Below are 21,856 nucleotides of genomic sequence, written 5' to 3' on the forward strand. Positions count from 1 at the left end.
TGTACCTTAAGAAATAAGCCAGGGGAGCTTCAGGGCTGTATCATTTACCTCCACTGATAACATTAAGGGAGTCATTACTAATTTTCACACTTAGTCATTGTTTTATAACTTATGCAATTGACTAAGTGGTGTATCACAAACTTTGTAACCAACTCAAGCATTAGGGAAGACTTTTTTTAATATTTTACTTTTAATGGTTGGGGAAAACACAGAACATGAAATCCACCATCTTATCCATTTTTCCATCTTATTCATTTTTAAGAGTACAGTTCAGTAGTGTTCATTTATATTGTTGTTCATTCACATTGTCTCCAGAACTTTTACATCTCACAAAGCTGAAACTCTGTACCCATTGTATATTTTAACTCCTCATTCCCCCTCTTCTTGGTGCCCTCCACCCTGAAACCACTGTTCTATTTTGTCTGAATTTAACTATTTTAGATACCTCCTATAAGAAGTATCACACAGTGCTTGTCTTTTTGTGACTGGCTTATCTCACTTCACATAACATCTTAAGGTTCATCTGTGTTGTAGCATGTGAGAGGATATCCTTTTTAAAGGCTGAATAATATCCATTTTATGGGTACATCACATTTTGTTTATCCATTCATCCATCGATGAGCTGTTTTTGCCTTCTGGCTGTTGTCCATAATGCTGCTGTGAACATGAATGTGCAAATATCTTTTTCAGATCCTGCTCTCAATCCTTTTAAATATATATATCCATAAGTTGGATTTGATTATAGAAAAAGGAAAAGAAGGTATCAAGTTTCATTAGTACTAAGTACATGTGTGGGTGTTTTGTTTTGTTTTGTTTTGTTTTGTTTTGTTTTGTTTCTATGAGCATCTCTGGAGTCAGGTTACCTGGTTTAAATCTCAGCTCTACCACTTACTTGCTATGTGTCCTTGGACAAGTTACTTCATTTCTCTGCCCTTGGTTTTCCCTTCTGCAAATAAAAATATTAACAGAACCTACAACCTTCAGGGGCTCTTGGGTGGCTCAGATGGTTAAGTGTCTGCCTTCAGCTCTGGTCATGATCTCCAGGTCCAGGGACTGAGCCACAGACAGGCTCCCAGCTCACCGGGGAGTCTGCTTCTCCCTCTCCCTCTGCCTCTCCTCCTGTTTATGATCCCTTTGTCTCTCTTTGTCTTTGAAATGAATAAGTTCATAAGCAAAAAAAAAAAAATTAAAAAACCCAAATGAATAAGTAAAAATCTTAAAAAACAAAAAAAGAACCTATGACTTTCAGGCTTTTGTGAAAGTACCGATTGGATATACACAAAGTATTTTTTTAATGCTTATAAAAGGAACAAACAATTGATACATGTAATAAGCTGGACGGATCTCCAGGGCATTATGATGATTGGGGGAAACCCCAATTTCAGAGCATTACATATTCTATGATCCCATTTATATAACATTCTCAAAGTCACAGAATTATAGTGATGGAGAACAGACCATGGTTGTCAGGACTTGAGGGTGGAGAAGGGTGTGGTCCCTCACGGATAACACAAGACACTTTCTTCCGGGTGATGCAACAATTGTGTATCCTCATGGTAGTGATGGGAGAGTCAGAGACAGAGAAAGAAGTGTAAAAATGATGAAATTCAAATAAGATCTGTGCCTCACTTACTATTGTAGCAAAGTCAGGTTTTTTGATGAAGTACTGTGGTTATGAGTGATATGATTGACGGAAACTGGCTGTGGGCTATGTGAGAATTCTCTGCACTCCTTTGCGACTCCCTGTGACTCTTGAATTACTTCAAAATGAAGCATCATGCTAAAAACTGCGCCTGGCACCCCTGGAAGTGTTCAATGAACAGTAGTCATCATGGCCCCAGATCTCCCTGTGTGCACCTTTCATTTGCTCTCTTTTCAATTTCTTTTCTAGCCAGCTCTAAGCTGCACAAAATGAATAGCAAGGCCCCTTGAGAAGAGGGAAAAAATGCCTTCCACTAAATTCTCCCAGACTGAAAGACTTCCCAGCAGAAAGCTTTATAGCCACAGATACAATTATGATTCATCTGTAAATTTCACATCAGTCATTGTTTTATAACTTATGTAATCATCTAAACAGTGTTTCACAAACCTTGAAACTACCCAGGCATTGCAGGTCTTCCTTGCTTATAACAGGAAAAAGAATGAACCAAGTGTCCTGAACACCAGGAGACGCCTTACTTTGCTAGGAGCCCAGCCCGGTGGTTAAAGACAAGAGAAAAATAAGAACACAACCTTGCCTTTGCCTGTTATGTGCAACAAAACCTTTGAAAATGACCCAAGTAACATACTCTAGTTGAAGAAAGGGAAGGGATATGGTCATGATTTAGCACTCGATACCTTTTCAACAAACATACTTTATTTTCGTGCCATATGGAAATAGCACCTATTCAAAAAATTAAGTAGAAATGATGTTTTACATCACACACACACAGATTCTCATGCAAGTCTCTCTGGGTTCTAACTTCGCTATTTCTTTTTCTTTTTAAAGAAAGAGGAGGGGAGGGGCAAAGGAAAAGGGAGAGAGAGAATCCTAAGCAGGCTCCATGTCCAGCATGGAGCTTGAGGGGGCTAAGGGTAGGGGGGATGGGAGGGACCTCAATGTCATGACCCTGAGATCATGACCTGAACTGAAATCAAGAGTTGGACACTTAACGACTGAGCCACCCAGGTGCCCCAAACCCAGTTTACTTCTCACTGTGTGGCCTTGGAAAATGATTTTAATGGCCCTTGGCCTCAATTTCCTCTGTTTATAGTGAGGACAGCAACGACAGCAAAGTTTATGGAAATAGAAAAAGGTAAATCTGGGGGTGCCTGGGTGGCTCAGTGGGTTGAGCACCAACTCTTGATTTTGGCTCAGGTCATGATCTAGTATTGTGACATTGAGTCCCACATCAGGTTTGGTGCTCATTGGGGAGTCTGCTTGAAATTCCCCCTCTCCCTATCCCTCTCCCTCTGCCCTTCCCCCCCTTCTCTCTCTCTCTCTCCCCCTCTCTCTCATAAATAAATAAATAAATCTTTTAAAAGAATTTTTAAAAATAAGAAAGTTAATCCATGCAAAACCCTTAAAAATTCTTCAGACCATGTGCTCAGCATATGTTAGCCCATAGTCTTAACATTTCCTCCTTGAGTAAGCAAAAACAAAAAAGTACTTTATTTTCACCTCCACTGCCACCCTAACAAACCTAGCCAATGAGGATTTTACTGAGAAAAAAGTTACTTCTTTTTATAATGAGAAAATCTAGTTCTTTATTTCTCTGTTTTTTTTTTTAAGACAGGTTCCTGATTTTATCCCAGAAGATTAAGTACAACAACACAAGTAAAATAGTGACTACAATTGCTTGATGCATGTGAGCTCTTTATTATATCATTACTATTATTCTTATCATGATCATTACTTGGATATCCTGGTGCATAGAGGAGATGGTTCTGGAAGACAATCAGGGTCACCATGACCCAAGAAAAAACAGAGATATGATGATAATTTCTCCAACTTATTTTTTTAAAAAGATTTATTTATTGGACGCCTGGGTGGCTCAGTAGGTTAAACGTCTGCCTTCAGCTCTGGTCATGATCCCAGGGTCCTAGAATCGAGCTCCACATCAGGCTCCCTGCTCAGGGGAGAGCCTGATTCTCCCTCTCCCTCTGCCTGCTGTTCCCCCTGTTTGTGCTCCCTCTCTCTGTCAAATAAATAAAATATTTTTTAAAAATAAAAGATTTATTTATTTATTTGAGGGGGAAGGGCAGAGGAAGAGAGAATCTCAAGCAGACTCCTCACTGATTGCAGAGCCCACTGAGGGGCTCAATCTCATGACCTGGAGATCATGACGTGAGCTAAAATCAAGAGTCCAATGCTTAACCAAATGAGCCACACAGGGGCCCCAATTCTCTGACTTATTAAATCATTAAATTGGTGGCAATACTTGGAGATAACAGTGGCTGAACACTGGGGCAGAAATATTCCATCTCTTACCCAGTGTCTCACTGAAGTAGGTCTGACCCCAGATGCCACACTCTCAATCCTTCCCTTTAGAACCTGAGAGACCCAAGATCAGGACCAAGGACAAGGCCCAGGTGGCCACCTCCTCCTGCCACCACCTGGGGTACACCGGCACCTCTGTTCCCTGTCTAGCACCAGCACCGGATGCTGAGGCTCACCTTGCAGAACTTGGGGCTCCTCCTTTGTCCCTTACCCCCACACCCTCTAACTCTCCTTGTATGTGTGTCTGGCTCCACAAGGGGGCAGTGTTGCCTAGTGGTTAGGCACACACATTGGGGTTGTATGCCAATGAGAGTTTGGATCCCAGCTCTACCACCACAAATGGCTCTTAGCTTCTCTGTGCTTTATTTTTCTCATCTATACAGTAGGGGTGATAATAGTTCCTATTTCATAGGACGTTAAGGACGTTACACCAATTAACACTTGTGAGGAACCTAGAATAGTGCCTGGAACAAAGTAAGAATTGTCTGGGGGCGCCTGGGTGGCCCAGCGGTTAAGTGTCTGCCTTCAGCTTAGGTCATGATCCCGGAGTCCTGGGATCCTGGGGTCCTGGGATCGAGCCCCTCTTGGGCTCTTTGCTCAGCAAGGAGTCTGCTTCTGCCTCTCCCTCTGCCTCCTCCCCATTACTTACTCACGCTCTGTCTCTATCTTCTCTCTCTCAAATAAATAAATAAAATATTAAAAAAAGAACTGTTTGTATAATCTATAAGTAGGTCTATATGTAGATGCTGTATGATTATGATTTCAGTGTATGACCATTACTGTTTTCTGCGGCTTGCTTTCCTCTGATCTCTCTATGTCTGAGTCTGTATCCATGTGTTCTCTCTTTTTCCCCACTGGGGTCATGAACTCTGCTGCCTCCTAGGGTCAGGCAGGTAATGTAAATGAGGGAAGCCTCTGGGTGTGGGCCAGGAAACCCGCAGGCTGCCCCTAGGATAGTGGCCACTCAGCCTGCTGATGATGGATTATGTCCGTGGGAATGCAAACGTGATATTGATTCTTCAAGAGAAGCTTGAAATCTCCTGATCCATCAATGCTGGTGGCCTGTTAAAAAAAATGCCCGGAATCAAGAGCCCATAATCAAGAGCACATAAACTCACATATATGTGGTCAACTGATCTTAGAAAGGTGACACACAAAACACACAATGGGGAAAGGACAGCCTTTCTGACAAACGGTGGGGGGAAAACTGAATATCCACATGCAAAGGAATGAAATTGGATCCCTATCTTACACACTACACAAAAATCAACTCAAAGTGGATTAAAGGTTTAAACAGAAGACCTGAAACCATCCAAATCCTGGAAGAAAATAGGGGGGGAAGAATCTTCATGACATTGATCTTGGCAACGATTTCTTGACTATGACACCAAAACCATAGGCAACAGAAGCAAATAATAGACAAGTGGAATCACATCAAACTAAAATGTTCCACCCAGCAAAGGGAACCATGCCCAGTGACAGGTGACCTATGGAGTTTGAGTAAATACCGGTAGACCATACAACGGATAAGGGCTTAATATACAAACTACATAAGGAACTCCTTTAATTCAATAGCAGGAACAAACAAGCAAAAACCAAAAAAAACAAAAACAAAAACAAAAACACACAAAAAACAAATAACCTGATTTAAAAATGGGCAAAGGACCTGAATAGACATTTCTCCAAAGAAGACATAGAAATGACCTCCAGGTATATGAAACAATGATCAATGTTTCATCAAGAAATGGAGATCAAAACCATAGGGAGATATCACTTCATACCTGTGAGGATGGCAATTATGAAAACAAAGACAAAAACAAAAACAGAGGTAAGAAGGGTTGGTAGGGATGTGGAGACATTGGACCACTTGTTCACTGTTGGTGGGAACATAAATGGTATTACTGCTATGGGAAACAGTGTGGCAGTTTCTCAAAAAATTAAAAGTAGAATTACTGTATGATCAGCAATCTCACTTTTGATTATTTATTAAAGGACCTGAAATCAGAGTCTCCAAGAGATGTTTATTTGTGTGTAGAAACAACCCATGTGTCCATCAACAAGTGAATGGATAAAGAAAAGGTACCAAAAAAAAAAAGAAAGAAAGAAAGAAAAGAAAAGGTACCATATCCACACAATAGAATACTATTCAGCCTTTAAAAAGGAAATCCTGCCATGTGTGACAACATGCACGAACCTGAGGGACGTTGTGCTAAGGTGAAATAAGCCAGTCCCAGAAATACTGCATGATTACACTTATAAAAAATGGGCTATCTAACCATCAACGCACACACTTGGATAAGACTTTTTGTTTAAGAGTGGATTTCATATGTTCCTAGTGAAGAATATTTTTCAGATTCTTCATTGGGATATTAAAATAGCTAGCAAATTTCTAGATGTTTTATATATGGGTGATTGCTTCCATTTGTGGCTTCTGCAAATTTGTAACTGCCTATTTTATGTTAGTTTCTCGTGGAACTTTGAAATGAAAAGCAAACCCTTGCATAGGCTCTTCTTACCTACATTCATTTTAATGTTTCTGCAGCTCTGAATGATAAAATCCAATCTACATGGTTAAAGTAAAATAAAATAAAACAGTACAGTCAAGCAGAGGATGCCTGGCTGGCTCATTTGGTGGAGCATGTGACTCTTGATCTTGGGATTGTGAATTCAAGCCCCACGGTGGGTATAGGGATTACTTTAAGAATAAAATCTGAAAAATAAATAAAATAATCAAACACATAGAACCAGAGAGGGGAACGGTAGTTGCCAAGGGATTGGGCATAAGGGAAAATGGGACATTGCTATTCAACAAGTATAAAGTTTCGCCCACGCAAGATGATTAAGTGCTGGAGATCTGCTGTCTGGCCGAGTGCCTAGGATAGCAATACCGTAGCGCACACTTAAAAATGTGTTAAGAGGGTAAATCTCACGGTAGGTATTCTTACCACAAGTTTTCAAGATGCCCAAACTCCGCGAAGCAGGCCAGATGTGCCTGCAGCCTATGATTAGGTCAATGGGCCATGCATCAGTTGCCTGCCAAAATGAGCCAGGGAAGTGCAACGAATTTTTCTCCATAACCAGAGTTTTTCTGCCACAGAAAACAACATGTGCCTTTTAAGGGCCCAGAAGTCATAAGCCACCCCCCTTTCAGATTGGAAATATAAACCATGACTTTCCCCCTGAAGAGAGAAATCTACTTTTAAAGATTTTTGATTGATTGATTGATTGATTGATTGATTTGAGAGAGTGAGCCTACACCACACAAGCAGAGGAAGGGACAAAGGGAGAGGGAGAGAATCTCAAGCAAACTCCTCACTGAGCATGATGCAGAGCCTGACTCAGAACTCCATCCAACAACCCTGAGATCACGACCGGAGCCAAAATCAAGAGTGGGATGTTCAACCAACTGAGCCACCCGGACATCCCAAGAGGAATCTACCTTTTTCTTAAAGATTTTATTTATTTATTCATGAGAGACAGACAGAGAGAGAGAGAGAGGCAGAGACACAGGCAAAGGAAGAAGCAGGCCCCATGCAGGGAGCCCGATGCGTGACTCAATCCCAGGACTCCAGGATCACACCCTGGGCCAAAGGCAGGCGCTAAACCACTGAGCCACCCAGGGATCCTGAGGAATCTACTTTTAATTAACAAATTGGCAGCTGAATTTGCAACAATGAGCCAAATATGTGATTTAAAACTTTCTAGCAGCCACATTCAAAAAAAGGAGGAAGGGGGAAGCAAGTGAAACATTAATTTTAGTATTATTTTTATTTTAACCCAACATATCCAAATGATGATCATTTCAACATGTAAGCAGTATAAAATTAATAAGATAGTTTACATCCTTTTATACCAAGTCTTCAAGACCTAGTGGATATTTTACACCTACAGCAGCATCCGCATCCAAATGCTAAATTTTCATCAGAAATAACTGATCTCAGGTCACCTGGGTGGCTCAGTTGGTTAAGCATCTGCCTTTGGCTCAGGTCATGATCCTGGGGTCCTGGGATCGAGTTCCATGTCGGGCTCCCTGCTCAGTGGAGAATCTACTTCTACTTCTCCCACTCTCTGCTGCTCCCTCTGCTTGTCCTCTCTCTCTCTCAAATAAATAAATAAAATCTTAAAAAACAAGAATTGATCTCTATGCAGAGTCTATAAAACTTTGACTTGAAAAATGTAGATTCATGTACACAGATTGTTCCAAATGTACTCAAAACTTTTTCAATACTGAATCATGTTTCAATGTTTACATTTGAATTAGTTAAAATTGAATAAAAGTTAAAAGCCGGTGCCTCTACCACACTTGCCATGTTTCAAGTGCTTAGTAGCCACCCATGGTGGTTACTGTATTGGATGAAGCAGACCTAAATCTGCCTGACAGGAAATGTCTCAGCCACTTCCAGGGTCTCCCATCCTCTTCTGCAAATCTGTAACAGATAACTCAACTTGGCTGGTGCTAGAAAAATAGGGGAATGTCCAGGCCTTTGGTGCACGGGGGGCACCATCTCAACTTCTGCTCCTTTGATATTTGCTGAGGTCTCTCCCAAACCCTCCTGCTGCAGAAGAGCTGGGAGATGCTCCCTATGGTGGTTCCCACAGCCCACAGCTTTCCTCCCTTGGTACATGCAGCCAGGACATTTTCTGTGGCTCCCCCAGGCTGGAGCAAGCTACTGCTCTTCCTCCCCAATAAAACTCCCTCTCTCCATTCTCTCCCATTCCAGGCAGACCCCAGGATTGCCCCTGCTCACTGCTGGCCTCTCTCTTCCCTAAGTTAGGAACAGAGAAGGAAGATGCCCACATGAGGATTTGTGGGGCTTTCCCTACCGAATCCCCCATTGCTCTTAGTAAAGAAGGAAAACGCTTCACTTCTCTTCAGGTGATATAATCTGCCCCAATGTCGATTTCATTATTACATGAGACAGGGTTGGGGGGCATCTGACAGGAGCCACATCCCTCTAGGAATAGATTGAAGTTGGCATGAGGTGGAAAGGGTCTGGACCGGGAGAGAGGAGCCGAGGTGGGGGACCTGCGAGGTCTGAATTATGTTTGGAGGTGCTGCCAGGGCATCCTGCAGGTGGGCTGCTGTGCCTGCTGCAGAATCAGAGGGGACTTGTGAATGGGGTGCCACTTATTCAGAATTCACCCCGGGGGCTGGGGTGGGTCACGCTGGGAGAAATTCACACTCCCTTTTGTCCCTGTTTTTAAAATGACTTCCAAAAAAAAAATAATAATAAAATAAAATAAAATGACTTCCAGGATGCATGATAATTTCTCCATCTGTGACTCGATCTATCTGTCTCTGTCTCATTTTTGGTCTCTGGTCTTCTAGTCTCTGTTTCCCTCTGCCTTTATCTCTTTCCCCTATTCTCTCTCCCTGTCTCTGTTCCTCTCCATCTACTCAGCTCTGCAACTTTCTCTCTGCTCATCTGTCTCTCTTTGTCTCTGTCTCTGTCCACCCCCAAATAAGTGGGTCACTTCTACGTGACCTCAAGCACGACAGGGCATAGGAAAGGCCACAAAACAGGGACAGAAGGATATGATGTCTCCTTTCTTCTCTTTTCTTTCAGTTGCCCAGCCCTGGGCCTCAGCACTGGCCCTAACCTGCCTCCTGCAACCCACCAGACCTTAGTCACGTCTGGGTGGCTATGGGACCTGAGCCCACTCTGCACCACACCACTTCCTGCCGACCCGTCCCTACCCTCCTCTCAGCCTCCTCTGTCCTTGTGGTCAGGCTATTGGTTCCAGGACCAGGGCAGGGGTGGAGGTCTGTGTGCCACCAGGAGACTGAATGCAGGCAGACAAATGGAGACAGGGCTAGAGAACCAGACAGGTACTAAGAGAGAGACACAGAAAGAGAGGGGGTCAGAGAAACAGACAAGGCCAGAGAGAGGCAGAGAGAAGCACAGACATTCATGCTTCATCATCACGGTCATCTGCCACCCAACCCCTCATCAAAGCCGTCCACACCTGCTCCTTAGGTGATCTCACCCAACCCCATGGCTCTAAACACCACCTCTCCCCTGTGACTCCCTACTGCTCTTCAACAGTGCTGACCTCTGCCTGCACCTCTGCCTGCCCATGCGTCCAACCACTTGGCTCTGGACTGGCATCCCCACCTACACCTTGCCGCCACATCTCCTTGCCCACCTCCACAAATGGCACCACAAATGGTCAGACCAATCCTCAGAGGCACCATTCTCACCTCCCCTCCCTCTCCACTCTCCACCCCTTGGTGAGTATATTGACTCTACCTCCAAAATGAGCCCTGCATCTGTCTGTTCATTCCTCTTCTCCTGGGACCACAGCATCACCCCACCTCCGTGCTTGTCTCTGCTCCCCTCTCACCCTACAGCCATTCTCCACGCAAGATGTCTCTTAAAAGTATATGAAATCATGTCACTCCCTCTATTCCTATGCTTAAAATCCATTGCACTTAAAATAAACCCCAAACATCTTCCCCAGCCCTTAAACTCCTGCACAATCTGCTCTGTTCCTTCTCCTTATTCGGCCTTGCACACATCAAGTTCTCTCTTTATTTCTGCAAGGCTCACATGGCATGCTGGCTGTCAACCTAAATAGCCCCTCCTCTGGCTCCCCAATCACCCCCTTATCTGCTGAAAGCCCGCTGCCCCAGTCATTCTACCATTGCCCGTGTTCTCTGCACACAGGTGACTCTCAGATATTTCCTTTCAGTTTTTCTGTTTGTCTCCCCTACTAGGATGAGAGCTTAATGAGTGCTGGAATTTGCTTGTTCCTTCCTGCATCTCCATGGCAGACAGCAGAGCTCAGAGGGTGGCAGGTACACAATTGCTCCTCACTGAGCAAGGGCTTCACCTTGCTCCCACTCACTGGGCACCTACTACATGCCCAACACTGTGCCAAAGCACTTTCCCTGCATTATCTCTTTGGATGTATCTGAGGAGTGAATAACTATGGTTCCCCAATTTCACAGATGGGAAAATGGAGGCTAAGAGAGATGCAGTGACCCCAAGGTTCCACAGGTAGACCATGACGCAGTCTGGATTTGAACCCAGGAAGGTTTGCTGGGGAAGCACAGTAGGGAGACAGAGGGAGGGAGGGAGAATGGGAGAGATTTAGTAAGAGAGAAAATAAGAGAGAGAAGATGAAAGAGAACATGGGCGCTTGGGTAGCTCAAATGGTTAAGCATCTGCCTTCAGCTCCAGTCATGATCTTGGTGTCCTGGGATTGAGCCCCATCTCAGGCTCCCTAGTCAGCAGGAGTCTGCTTCTCCCTCTCCCTCTGTGCTCTCTTTCTCTCAAATAAATAAATACATAAATATTTAAAAAAAAAAAAAAGAAAGTGAAAGAGAGCAAGAGAGACTAAGAACATGACAGAGAGAGAAAACCAAGAAACAAGTGGGACCCTAATTCCAGGATATCCTTGCTGGGTCACTGCTTCTAGCACCTCTGGCCCCCTGACGGTAGCCTGGCACCAGGGCAGCCCCATGAATGCTGAGCTGGAAACATGCAGCACCTGACCCCAGGAATGTGTCCCCGGGGGCAGGCCGGCCCAGCTGGGGATGCTTATAAGTCCCACAGGGGCCCCTGCAGGAAACAGCCAGTGAGAGCGCAGCCCAGCGCAGGATCCCAGAGTCCAGAGGCAGCCAGGTGAGTGCCCCTGTGGTCCCTACCCCGCCCACCGTCCCTAAGAGTGCAGTCTCCCTACAAGCCCCTGTCACTGTGAATCTTCTCAGCCTGGTGACCCTGTGTCTCTGTGTCTCCCCTCCAAAGAGGTCTCTCTCACTCTCTCACTCTCTTTCTAGTTAAGGGTGTCTCTTCATTTCTCTCCCTGGCTGCCCTAGTCTGTTTCTCTGAATGTCTCTCTCCATGACTCTGGTTCTCAGACTGTCTCTGATTATCTCTTGCAAGTGCTCCTTCTCAGTTCCCTCCGACCTCCATGCTCCTACTCTCCCATCTCCCAGCTGAGACATAGAAGGACAATTCCTCCATCCCTTCCTCTCTGCAGAATTCTCTTTCTATTTCTCTCTCTCTCTCCCTTCCTCTCTCCCTCTCTAAATCTCTCCAGGTTCTGAGGCTCTGGGCCAGGATCTCAGACCTATGATGTGTCTATTAGTGGGAGCAGGTGTGGCACAGGTCCTTGTCTGACCAATGATACCCTACGGGGACAGAAAGAGAGACAGAAACAGATAGATTTGGGCTGTAGGTCCCCCAGACTCATCAGAAACTGACCTTCGTGTCCAGGCGCTGACGTGATGACCACAGCAGGAAGCCCCTGGGGCTGTTTCCTGGGGTACCTCATCCTTGGTGTCACAGGTATCTGAGTGTGTGTGTGTGACTGTCTGTGCCTGAGGGCACAGTATTTGTGGCTGTGCAGGCATGAATCAGGGTCCTCCCAGGTATGACTAAAGCTGCCTGCATGACAGTACCATGTGACTGATGCTCTCTGGTTAAACATATGTGATTCCTCGTATCACAGAGAGTTTGTGTGTGTGCTGCTGGTGTACTGTGTGTGTGTGTGTGTACTGTGTACTGTGTGTAGCTTTGCACACCTCTGTGTGTGACAGGGTGATGGGCTGTGTAGTCGAACCGGTGAGTCAGTGCGTTCCGATGAAGAATTCTGACCGTCTGTGCCTTGAAACCCCCCCGGAGGGTAATGGGGGGGGGGAAGGAAGGATAATGCTGTGAGGGCCTGGGGAACCCAGGGTGCCGCTGGCAGGAAGATGGTGCTTCTGGTCACCCATTGCTGGGAATATGTGCCTACCTCCGGAGTCTCTGATCCAGGGACCCCCAGGGGCCCATGTCACGGGCGGATATGATGGGGTTTCTCGGTGAGCCAGCTTGTTGCTGGTGCGACTGTGGAGAAGGCTGAGCTGGGGAAGGCGTAACTCGGAGGGCCACTGAGGGTGGGGATGTCCTTGAGCATCTGGGGTGTCACTCTTGTCTCTGCACCCTGTTGGAGGGTTTCTGTCTGTTCTGGGGGATTGTGGCTCGGATAGTGCACGAACCTGGCGTGTTGCGTGTGTGTGTGTGCGCGCGCGCGCGCGTGTGTGTGTGTGTGTGTGTGCCCCGCGCGCGCGCGCGCGCACTGATGGGAGGAGGGAGGGAGACAGACGGAGAGGGATTGCATGTGGGTCTTGGAGTTGGATGTGGCGGCCTCAAAGCTGCAACTCCCCTCTCCTTATTCTGATCCCCGCTTCCGGACTCCCATCCCACCCCAAGAAAGTTGGTCCCTGAACTCCCTGCATCAACACCCCACCTCCAGGAGGCCTGGTGCCACCTCCTGAGACTACCTCTGCATTCCTGACACCGCCCCTAGGAGCCCTGACTCTGCCCTCGGGATCCCTGACCCCACCCATGGGGCCCCGGTCACGCGCCTGCACCATAGCCTCGCCCCTGAAGCACTGGCCGCGCCCGGTGCGCTGCGACCCCGCCCTTAGGAGCCCTAGTCCTGCTTTTTGATCCTGCCCCCTAGCCTGTCCCTCTCCCCTGCACGGATCGAAGCCTGCTCCTTGGAGCCTCGGCTCCACCCTGAGACCAGCCCCAGTCCCGCCTGCACCCTTGAAGCCCTAGCCATGCCCCTAGCCCGTGGCCACGCCCCCCGGAGCCCAGGTTCCACCCGGAGCCCTGGTTCCACCCGGAGCCCGCCCCCAGCCCCGATCCGCCCTCAGGATCCCTGGCCTCGGGTGGCGGCAGCCACATCATCAACGGCGAGGACTGCAGCCCGCACTCACAGCCCTGGCAGGCGGCACTGTTCACGGAAGACGAGTTTTTCTGCGGGGGCGTTCTGGTGCATCCGCAATGGGTGCTGTCAGCCGCACACTGTTTCCAGAAGTGAGTGCTGGGCAGGGTGGGGGCGGAGGCGGGGCTTGGGGCCCGGCCCGAGTGGGGGGGACCTGGAGGTAACGTTAGCTGTGCGGAGGGGCCTAATCTCGGGCTAAGAGTGGAACCTCTGTGCAGCGAGACTGCAGACGAAGCGGAAGCTGTTGCTTTGCAAAGCCTCAGCCCAGGGTCGAAATCCCAGCTCAGTTGCTGAGTCCTGAGTGGATTAAGACAAGTTTTTGTCGCTGAATTGCTGATTGTGCAAATGAGGAGGATTTGAGATCCTGGTTAGGTAGCTCTTAGTGTCGCGTTTAGCGAGGCGGATGGAGTTGGGGTAAGTGGGTGGAGACGGGGTTGAGGTTGAGGGTGACAATGTAGATAGCGATGTAGTTGCCACAAAACTAACCAGTGCCCGGTGGTCCTCAGCTCCTACACCATCGGGCTGGGACTGCACAGTCTTGAGCCCAACCAGGATCCAGGCAGCCGGATGATGGAGACTGACCTCTCCATACAGCACCCAGAGTACAACAAACCCTTTGTCGCCAACGACCTCATGCTCATTAAGTTGAAAGAATCGGTGTCCGAGTCTGACACCATCCAGAACATCAGCATCGCCTCCCAGTGCCCGACCGCTGGGGATTCTTGCCTCGTTTCTGGCTGGGGTCAGCTGATAGATGGTGAGCTCCCAAGTATGAGTGCGTCCACCCTCCCTACAGGGTTCTCCTCCCAGCCAGAGGCGCTGACCCAGAGCTCTGTGTCGCAGGCAGGCAGCCCCAAGTGCTCCAGTGCGTGAATATCTCGGTGGTGCCCGAGGAGACCTGCAATGCCTTCTATGCCCCTGTGTACCACCCCAGCATGTTCTGCGCAGGCGGAGGACAGGACCGAAAGGACTCTTGCCACGTGAGAGATGGGAATGGGGAGAGGGAGGAGGGAGGTAGAGAAGGGAGAGAGGGACACTCAGGGAGAAACAGACATGGGGAGAGAGAGATGGAGGAACAGAGGAATAGACAGGAGCACATACACAGAAATACCTCAGGGAGGGACGCCTGGGTGGCTCAGCAGTTGAGCGCCTGCCTTTGGCTCAGGGAGTGATCCCAGGATTCGGGATCAAGTCCCACATCAGGCTCCGTGCACCGAGGCTGCCTCTCTCTGTGTGTCTCTCATGAATAAATAAATAAAATCTTTTTTTTTTTTTTTTTAAAGAAGTACCTCAGGGAGAAATAGACTGGTAGAGATGAAACAGAAAGAGAAATGAGGGGGGATAGAATATACAAAGCCATGCAGAGAGGTACAAAGACTCTGGGAGTCAGAGACAAAGAAGCCACAGGGAGGAGATAGAGCAAGAGAGAATAACAAACCCAGGAGAACCAAGCAGCTGTTGGGAAAGAAGAGTGTAGGGACACCTGGGTGACTCTGTGGTTTAGCGCCTGCTTTTGGCCTGGGGCGTGATCCTGGGGTCCCAGGATCGAGTCCTGGATCCACTCCCTGCATGGAGCCTGTCTCTGCCTCTCTCTCTCTCTCTCTCTCTCTCTCTCTCTCACACAAATAAATCAAGTCTTTAAAAAAAAGAGAGAGAGAGGAAAGAGGAGTGCAGAACTCCCTAGAGTCAAGGCTCACTCTGAAAGGGACCAGTCAGAGTTCTGGAAGGTGTATGTTGTTATCTTTTATTTCCCTGTCTTTGTCTCTTGGTGTCTTTTGGTTCCTTTCTGATCTCAATCTGTCTCCACCTCTCTGTGTTTTGGATTCTGTCTCTCTCTCCAACAACAGGGTGACTCTGGGGGCCCCCTGGTCTGCAACGGGTCCCTGCAGGGCCTCGTGTCTTTTGGACAAGCCCAGTGTGGCCTACCCCACGTGCCAGGCGTCTACACCAACCTCTGCAAGTTCAAGGACTGGATACAGAAAACCATCCAGGACAGTTAATTCCTAGGACTTGGACCCAAGAAAATGAGCCCCCCAATATATGTTGGTGGAAAGGATTCAGGAACCTGGGGTTGCAGTGCTTTCCTCCCTAGGACCCAGGAGTCTAGACCCCCAATCCCCTCCTCCCTCAGCCCCAAGAATCCAATCCCACCGAGAATCTTTTCCTGTACACAGTGCCCCCTTGCGACACAAAATTGACCTGGCCTTACCAGGGGCAGAGAAGATTGGTTTTTCATCTTTTTTTGTCCCCTTCTCTTAAGCCCAGAAATAAAATCCAAGAGAAGCACAGGCTCTGTTTGAACTGTCTTCCTTGCTTCTATTCCCATTCAAAGGATTCCAGCAAATAGTTTCCCCCAGGAGGGTCACTGGATTCCCAGGGGAGGAGATATGCTTGACAGATTAAGAGAAATTGATTCTGTGGATATTGTCCAGTTTCAAAAAAAAAGTCAAGTTGGCAAATGGCAAGTTAATGAGGGTTTCTTGCTTGGTTTATTTTGCTTTGCTTAACCTGTTTTGGTTTTGTTTTCTTAAATGCATTTGAAGAATTTTTCATTTGAATCTGCCTCAGAACCCTCCTGCTGTAACTGGAGTATGTTGGGAAGAGTCACAGAGACATAGGGAAATGGAGGGCAGAGATGCAGGGAGACTGAGGGTCCAAAAATATTTGGAATTGTTCTCATACTTTTCACTGATAAATTGTATTCATAAGAACATACAGCTAAGAATATCTATTCAAGAATATATTAATAAATGTATTATTTGGGAATCTGGAGGTATTCCTCAAAATGTATAAAATAAGGAGTAAAATAACTAAAAGTGAAATAAACAAACCTCCACTCACAGAAGAGGATTTAAAGATGCCTCTTACAAAATAATAGAACAGGGGCACCTGGGTGGCTCAGTGGTTGAGCCTCTGCCTTTGGCTCAGGTCATGATCCCAGGGTCCTGGGATTGAGTCCCGCATCAGGCTCCCCACAGGGAGCCTGCCTCTCCCTCTGCCTGTGTCTCTGCCTCTCTCTGTGTGTCTCTCATGAACAAATAAATAACATTTTTTAAAAAGAAAATAATACAACAGAGGGGCTTGGCCGGCTCAGTCAGTAAAACATGCAACTCTTGATCTCAGTTCAAGCCTCACATTGGGCATGGAACCTACTTACAATGAAAAAGAAAAGAAGGAAGGAAGGAAGGAAGGAAGGAAGGAAGGAAGGAAGGAAGGAAGGGAGGGAGGGAGGGAGGGAGGGAGGGAGGGAGGGAGGGAGGGAGGGGAAAGAAAAAAGAAAGAGAAAGAAAGAAAGAGAAAGAAAGAAAGAAAGAAAGAAAGAAGAAAGAAAGAAAGAAAGAAAGAAAGAAAGAAAGAAAGGAAGAAAGAGAATGAACAAGGTGAATAAGGACATAGATGACCTGAACAATAGGATTTACAAATTCTATTTAATGGCTATATATAGAACATTGCACCCAGTACGTGAAGAATATACAATCTTTCCAAAATGTGCATCTATCAGAATGGCTAAACTTAAAAAGAATTGCAGCACCGAATGTTGATTAACATGTAGAGCAGCTGTAACTCATACATTGCGGAGGGGATGTAAATGGTACAACTGCTTTGCAAAACAGTTTGGCAGTTTCTGAGAAAGATGAGCATGCATCTACCCCATAACCAGGAGGTCTACTCCTAGGTAGTTATGTAAGAGCAATGAAAACAAAAAAAAAAACAACAACAGACTTTCCAAGAATGCCCATAGAAGCTTTCCTCCCAATCGCTCAAATTGGAAAAAACCCAAATGTTCATAAAGGGTGCATGGACAAACCATGACATATTCATTCAATGGAATGCTACTTAATAATAAAAAGAAATGAACTGTTGATATACCCAACAATGTAGGCACATCTCAAAATCATTACACTGAGTGAAAGAAGCCAGGCACAAAATATTACACACTGTATGATTCCTTTTATATATGAAATTCTAGAACAGACAAAACTAATCATGGCATGGGAAGGAGGAGTAGATGTGGAAGCAATGGGAGGTGTTGTAAGGGAACTTTCTGAGGTGATGGAAATTCTCTAGAACTTGACAGGAGTGTGGGTTACAGGGGTGATGCATTCGTTAAAACTCATTGAACTGTGCACTTGACGCCTGTCTGTTACACTGTATATACCTCAATAAAAAATTATACCTCAATAAAAAACTTCATACAGCATTTACAAAAAGTGAACAGATACTGAGCTATGAAGCCAGTCTTAACAAACTTCAAAGTTTATATGTAACATACAGAGTATGTTGTCTGACCACAAGTAATTATGCCAGAAATCATGACAAAATGATTATGCAGAAAATCCCTGCATGTTTTGAATTTTGAAATACGCTTCTAAACAACCCACAGCTCAAACAAGAAACCATACTGGAAGTTAGAAAATATTTTGAATTGCATGACAAGAAAAATATGTCATAGTATAAAATATAAAGTGTAACCACTAATGAGTAAAAATAGCATATATTAAGTCCAGAGAAGTAGAAAGGAAAAACCCCCACAAAATCATATGATCCCAAAAGGCATGAAACATAGAAGAAGCAAGACAAATGGTAATTTAAAAGTAAGATAAGGACTGCCTGGGTGGCTCAGCAGTTGAGCGGCTGAGTGTTTGCCTTTGGCTCAGGGCGTGATCCCAGGGTCCTGGAATCGAGTCCTGCATTGGGCTCCCTACAAAGACCCTGCTTCTCCCTCTGCCTGTGTCTCTGCCTCCCTCTCTGTCTCTCATGAATAAATAAAATCCTTAAAACAAAATTTCCAATAAATGTAAACAAAGAAGACTGAGGTGGGGAGACCTCCGGAAATGAAGATCTGGTGCTAGCTGGAGGTAAGAGCCTCCTGGGGCTCTGGGTCAGAAGCCACCCTAAAAGTGCCTGTTCCCACCCCAAACTCTAAACACCCTGATGGTGGGTGGAGGGGTTGTGGACTGGAAGAAGGCAGCATCTGACCCCCGAGGCTTGTGTCCACCAGCCATAGGGGTGGGAAAGTCCACAGAGAGGAGCCTATAAGGTTCTGGGTGGCTCCAGGAAGCAGTGGCAGATTGGAGTCCAGCCCAGCCCAGATCAGCCCGGTGAGTGAGTGAGTGAGTGACACGAGAGTCTATGTCCTGCCTCTCTGGCTCCCATGTCACCTTCCAGGTCTCTGAGGTCTCTGTCTCTCCATCTGGGAGTCGGAGTCTATATCTCGGCCTGGTAATTTATCTCTCCCTCTGTCTCTGCTTCATCTCTGTATCCTCCAGACACAGCATCCATCAGCTCTCCTGTCCCTCTCTGTGTCTCCATCACCTGATTCGGCCCCGCTCTGACACTCTTGCCTTAACCTTCTGTCTTTCTTTCTGAATCTCTATGTTTCTGAGCCTCACTGTGTTTCTCTGATTTTTTTAAAATTTATTTTATTTTATTGTTTTGGTCACTGTTGGGCCATTTTCCCTCTGCTGCCACTCTTCCAGACACTTTCTCTGTCTTTTCCTCCCAGCTGTCTTGCATTCCTGGCTCTAGGTCTCTAGGCTTCTCATCTCAGAGCTAAAATCTCAGGGCTGAGGATGAGGCAGGAGCCCTTTCTGCAGCCCTCCCCCCCCCCCCCCAGATATCCTGGGAGATAGTGGAAGAGCCTAGAGAGAAGGAGGGTGGACAGACCTGAGCTAAGGGCCTCACACTCAGCTGAGGACTCCGTAGAGTAGGAGCCATCCTCAGGACTCTTGCATAGGCAGAGAGATTCCTCTTGGGGAGGGAAAGCGTGTGAATGTGAGATGCTGTGTGCACGCAGGCAGGTTTTTCAACTGTTGTGTCAGGGTGGGGAGAGGCGAGGGGTGGAGGGACAGATTTGCAAAAGAGGGGTTCCAACGTATAACTTTCTTGATGGGAGACAGTGTCCAGGCCTCACCTTCCTGAACTTTCCTTGGTCCTTGACCCCACCCCCTGAGCTCTGGCCCCGCCTCCAGGAGTCCAGGGCCGCCCAAAGCCCCAGCACTAATGGTACGGAGTGCAGACCACCCTGGAAGGTGGCGGTGTTGCAGCGGGAGGGACTCCACTGCTCCTACCTCTTGGAGCGAAGTGTAGGGCTGGGGGCAGGGGCGGGCGTGGGGCGGGGCTTTGGGGGCAGGGTTTCCTCTCTGGGGTGGGGCCTACGTAGAAGAGGAAGTGCTTTTCCTCAGCTCTGGAAAGGGGTCTCCCAGAAGTTGGAGAGGGTTAGAGACGGGATGGGAGTCTCTCCCTAACAGCTCTGTCCCCAGTGTGCGTCTCTGAGCCTGGATCCTGTCCCGAGACGGCAGCCCAACCGTCCTGCAGTGGTGTCCAAGGAGTCTGTCACACAATTCCCTCTTGATTCACTCTCTTTTGGGGGCCTCATGGGCAGGGGGCTGAGGTAACTGTATTCCTTGGTTCATAGACCCTTGACAGCATCCATGACAAGCCCCTTCACTGTGTTTACATTCAATTCATTGACTCACACCTTCGACTAACAACTAATGATTTCCTCGTCCTCATTCTTTATTTTTTTTTATTGGAGTTCAATTTGCCAACAGTTAGCATAACACCCAGTGCTCATCCCGTCAAGTGCCCCCCTCAGTGCCCATCACCCAGTTACCCCAACCCCCCGCCCACCTCCCCTTCCACTACCCCTTGTTCGTTTCCCAGAGTTAGGGATCTCTCATGTTCTGTCTCCCTCTCTGATATTTCCCACTCATTTCCTCTCCTTTCCCCTTTATTCCCTTTCACTATTTTTTGTATTCCCCAAATGAATGAGACCATATAATGTTTGTCCTTTTCCAATTGACTTATTTCACTCAACATAATACCCTCCAGTTCCATCCACATTGAAGCAAATGGTGGGTATTTGTCTTTTCTAATGGCTAAGTAATATTCCATTGTATACATAGACCACATCTTCTATATCCATTATTTTTGGTGGACACCGAGGCTCCTTCCACAGTTTGGCTATTGTGGACATTGCTGCTATAAACATCAGGGTGAAGGTGTCCCTGCATTTCACTGAAGCTGTATCTTTGGGGTAAATCCCCAGCAGTACAATTGCTGGGTGGTAGGGCAGATCTATTTTTAACTCTTTGAGGAACCTCCACACAGTTTTCCAGAGTGGCTGCACCAGTTCACATTCCCACCAAGAGTGCAAGAGGGTTCCCCTTTCTCCACATCCTCTGCAACATTTGTTGTCTCCTGTCTTGTTAACTTTCCCCATTCTCACTGGTATGAGGTGGTATCTCATTGTGGTTTTGATTTGTATTTCCCTGATGGCAAGTGATGCGGAGCATTTTCTCATGTGCGTGTTGGCCATGTCTATGTCTTCTTTGGTGAAATTTCTGTTCATGTCTTTTGCCCATTTCATGATTGGATTGTTTTTTTCTTGAGTGTTGAGTTTAATAAGTTCTTTATAGATCTTGGATACTAGCCCTTTATCTGATATGTCATTTGCAAATATCTTCTCCCATTCTGTAGGTTGTCTTTTAGTTTTGTTGACTGTTTCTTTTGCTGTGCAGTCAAACTCTCCCTCTTCGCAGATGACATGATACTGTACATAGAAAACCCAAAAGACTCCACCCCAAGATTGCTAGAACTCATACAGCAATTTGGCAGTGTGGCAGGATACAAAATCAATGCCCAGAAATCAGTGGCATTTCTATACACTAACAATGAGACTGAAGAAAGAGAAATTAAGGAGTCAATCCCATTTACAATTTCACCCAAAAGCATAAGATACCTAGGAATAAACCTAACCAAAGAGGTAAAAGATCTATACCCTACAAACTCCAGAACACTTCTGAAAGAAATTGGGGAAGACAAAAAGAGATGGAAAAATATTCCATGCTCATGAATTGGAAGAATTAATATTGTGAAAATGTCCATGCTACTGAGGGCAATTTACACATTCAATGCAATCCCTATCAAAATACCATGGACTTTCTTCAGAGAGTTGGAACAAATCATCTTAAGATTTGTGTAGAATCAGAAAAGACCCCGAATAGCCAGGGGAATTTTAAAAAAGAAAACCATAGCTGGGGGCATCACAATGCCAGATTTCAGGTTGTATACAAAGCTGTGGTCATCAAGACAGTGTGGTACTGGCACAAAAACAGACACATAGATCAATGGAACAGAATAGAGAATGCAGAA

The 21,856-nt window shown here is 46.4% G+C and overlaps 1 protein-coding gene and 1 long non-coding RNA gene across 5 annotated transcripts in view; one reads left to right on the forward strand and one right to left on the reverse strand.

Moving 5' to 3' along the window:
• LOC140601205 (uncharacterized) overlaps nt 1–21,856 on the reverse strand; it is an 87,162-nt gene that overhangs the window by 60,604 nt on the left and 4,702 nt on the right. The gene's annotated exons all lie outside the window — the stretch shown is intronic.
• KLK4 (kallikrein related peptidase 4) lies at nt 11,551–15,990 on the forward strand. Of its 4 annotated transcripts, XM_072769829.1 has the most exons (6): nt 11,551–11,607; nt 12,202–12,273; nt 13,629–13,791; nt 14,206–14,456; nt 14,543–14,679; nt 15,547–15,990. In XM_072769829.1, exons 2-6 carry the CDS (start codon nt 12,213–12,215, stop codon nt 15,697–15,699), a joined length of 765 nt encoding a protein of 254 aa, XP_072625930.1. In that variant the 5' UTR covers nt 11,551–11,607; nt 12,202–12,212; the 3' UTR covers nt 15,700–15,990. The 4 variants fall into 4 exon arrangements, with proteins under 4 accessions (XP_072625930.1, XP_072625922.1, XP_072625942.1 ...); XM_072769821.1 differs by lacking the exon at nt 11,551–11,607 and having other exon boundaries at nt 12,131–12,273; XM_072769841.1 differs by lacking the exons at nt 11,551–11,607; nt 12,202–12,273 and adding an exon at nt 12,717–12,863.

Source organism: Canis lupus, chromosome 1 (genome assembly GCF_048164855.1).
Source record: "Canis lupus baileyi chromosome 1, mCanLup2.hap1, whole genome shotgun sequence".
NCBI lineage: Eukaryota > Metazoa > Chordata > Mammalia > Carnivora > Canidae > Canis > Canis lupus.

Coding starts and splice junctions, on each gene's coding strand:
- KLK4 (XM_072769829.1), top strand. CDS start 12,213: ATGACCACAGCAGGAAGCCCCTGGGGCTGTTTCCTGGGGTACCTCATC. Junction 13,792..14,205: donor GCCGCACACTGTTTCCAGAA/GTGAGTGCTGGG, acceptor GGTGGTCCTCAG/CTCCTACACCATCGGGCTGG. Junction 14,680..15,546: donor ACCGAAAGGACTCTTGCCAC/GTGAGAGATGGG, acceptor CTCCAACAACAG/GGTGACTCTGGGGGCCCCCT.